Source organism: Myotis lucifugus, unplaced genomic scaffold (genome assembly GCF_000147115.1).
Source record: "Myotis lucifugus unplaced genomic scaffold, Myoluc2.0 scaffold_19, whole genome shotgun sequence".
NCBI classification, from domain to species: Eukaryota; Metazoa; Chordata; class Mammalia; order Chiroptera; family Vespertilionidae; genus Myotis; species Myotis lucifugus.
In genome coordinates, this window is record NW_005871067.1 from 5,211,464 (window position 1) to 5,214,328 (window position 2,865).

General features: G+C 51.2%; 1 protein-coding gene across 1 annotated transcript; it reads left to right on the forward strand.

The window, feature by feature from the left end:
- Positions 1-224: 224 nt before the first annotated feature.
- Positions 225-1,713, forward strand: LOC102438782 (alpha-enolase-like). The gene is given in 3 exon segments (XM_023751118.1): positions 225-402; positions 704-1,123; positions 1,125-1,713. Coding segments are annotated over 3 exon segments (1,155 nt in total). The 5' UTR covers positions 225-256.
- The last annotated feature ends 1,152 nt before the right edge of the window (positions 1,714-2,865 follow it).

The window sequence follows — 2,865 nt, forward strand, 5'->3', positions numbered from 1 at the left end:
CTGGGGACTGGTATGGCACATACTGCCTGTTTTCTTTCAGTCCCTAGCCTTCGTTTCCTTTGGGTAATTCGGAAACCTAGGTAATTGACCTCCCTGTGACAGATTTGAGCCTTCCTTTTGGACACCCGGTAACCTGTTTCAGTTAAGAGTCTTAGAAGGGAGTCCTCACAGCACCGCACATTGTGACTAAGCGCTCACCCTGTGTGTCTGCAGCTCCCTTCTTTCTCGGGCGACATCCGGCGGCTAGACATTCACCATGTCTATTCTGAAGGTGCACACCAGAGAGCTCTTCGACTCTTGTGGGAATCCCACTGTTGAGGTGGATCTCTACACCACAAAAGGTCTCTTCAGAGCTGCTGTGCCCAGTGGTGCCTCAACTGGTATCTACGAGGCTCTAGAGCTGTGGTTCTCAACCTTCCTAATGCCGCGACCCTTTAATACAGTTCCTCATGTTGTGGTGACCCCCAACCATAAAATTATTTTCGTTGCTACTTCATAACTGTAATTGTGCTACTGTTATGAATCGTAATGTAAATATCTGATATGCAGGATGTATTTTCATTGTTACAAATTGAACATAATTAAAGCATAGTGATTAATCACAAAAACAATATGTAATTATATATGTGTTTTCCGATGGTCTTAGGCGACCCCTGTGAAAGGGTCGTTCGACCCCCAAAGGGGGCATGACCCACAGGTTGAGAACCGCTGCTCTAGAGCTTCGGGACAATGACAAGACGCACTATCTGGGGAAGGGTGTCTCCAAGGCTGTTGAGCACATCAATAAAACTATTGCACCTGCACTGGTTAGCAAGAAGCTGAGCGTAGTGGAGCAGAAGATCAACAAGCTGATTATTGAGATGGACGGGACGGAAAATAAGTCTAAATTCGGTGCCAACGCCATTCTAGGAGTGTCCCTGGCAGTCCGCAAGGCTGGGGCTGTTGAGAAAGGGGTGCCCCTGTACTGCCGCATTGCTGACCTGGCTGGCAACACCGAGGTCGTCCTGCCAGTTCTGGCTTTGAATGTCATCAACGGTGGTTCTCACACTGGCAACAAGCTGGCCATGCAGGAGTTCATGATCCTCCCCGTAGGCACCGCCAACTTCAGGGAAGCTATGCGCATGGAAAGCCGGCTACACCGATAAGGTGGTCATCAGCATGGATGTGGCTGCCTCCAAGTTCTTCAAGTCTGGGAAGTATGACCTGGACTTCAAGTCACCCGATGACCCCAACAGGTACATCACCCACGATGATCTGGCCAACCTGTACAAGTCCTTCATCAAGAACTACCCAGTAGTGTCTATTGACTGGGAAGCGTGGTGCAAGTTCACTGCTAGCACGGAGATCCAGGTGGTGGGGGACGACCTCACAGTGCCCAACCCGAAGTGGATTGCCGAGGCCATGAGCGAGAAGTCGTGCAACTGCCTCCTGCTCAAAGTGAACCAGATCGGCTCCGTGACCGAATCTATTCAGGCATGCAAGCTGGCCCAGTCCAATGGGTGGGGTGTCATGGTGTCCCATCACTCCGGGGAGACTGAAGACACCTTCATCGCAGACTTGGTGGTGGGGCTCTGCACTGGGCAGATCAAGACTGGTGCTCCTTGCAGATTTGAGCGCTTGGCCAAGTACAACCAGATCCTCAGAATCGAGGAGGAGCTGGGCAGCAAGGCCAAGTTTGCTGGCAGGAACTTCAGAAACCCCCTGGACAACTAAACTCTGGGCAAGCGGCCCAAGCCCCATGGTCACTGGTCGGCTAATTAGACCTCTGCTCCTGACATCTGCACGGGCAGCCCAAGGCCCCCAGCTGATACCTGCAGGGGCCTCTGCCTCTCCCCTCCCTGTGGTGTTCTCACTGCTTCTTAGAACTGCTACAAAGCCAAGCCTGACATGGGAACGCTGGTGGAAACCCTAACTCTAGTCATGTGACTGGTCCAAATCATTGTTCTTCTCACCTCGCTTCTCAAGTGTCTGTAGCCAAGTGCACCTACATTGTAATTTCCGAGGTGTCCACAAGCAAGATCCCCAGTGGTTTTGTGTGCAAAATAAAGTCTTCAGTGTCCTTAGGGGGGGAAAAAAGAGTCTTAGTAGGGTTCGTGTTCCTTCCCAACACTGAATTCGAGTGGAGCTAGCCAGTAGGAGGTTGTCTACGTATTGGAGTAGAACGCACCCCACGTCCTATCCTGGAAATTTGGACAAATCTGCTGCTAGTGCTCCACTAAAAAGAGTCGGAGAGTTCTTGAGCGCTTGTGGCAGTCTGGTCCAGGTGAACTGTTCCTTAGCCTCTGTGGTTGGGTTTTCCCACTCGAAGGCAAACAGGGACTGACTGGAGAGTGCCAGCTGAAGGCAGAAAAAGGCATCTTTTAGATCTAGACATGTAAACCATTCCACTTCTGACGGAATGCTGCTCCCATTTTGACTAAAAGGTCTCTGCCCATTAGAGGGACCTGGAAATCTGGCAAGTACAGAAATTCATAAACCACCTGGTGGCCGCCTAACTGACATCAGTAGGGGGTGGCAGAATGATCTGCGGGTGCGGTCCCCTGTAGCTCCGATAACAGTGACTTCCCATCCTGAGAGGGGAGCTACTTTCTGAGTAACTACTGAGTGCTCTGCCCCTGTATCAACCATAAAGTTCACAGTCTGGCCCCCCGATTTTCATTTCGACCATGGGCTCATGGGGGCCCAGTTTGAAAAAGCCCGGTCTGTCCTAGTCGGAGTCTGCTGCCGCCAGTCCAATGAGGTCTGAAAAGGCTGCGGAACTTTCATTAGGCCTCTGGAAAACCTCAGAAGTCTTGCCATATTTGAGAGCCCCTGGAGGAAGACCAGCGGATATCTCTCTAATCTGGCCTTCCCATCCTCTGAATT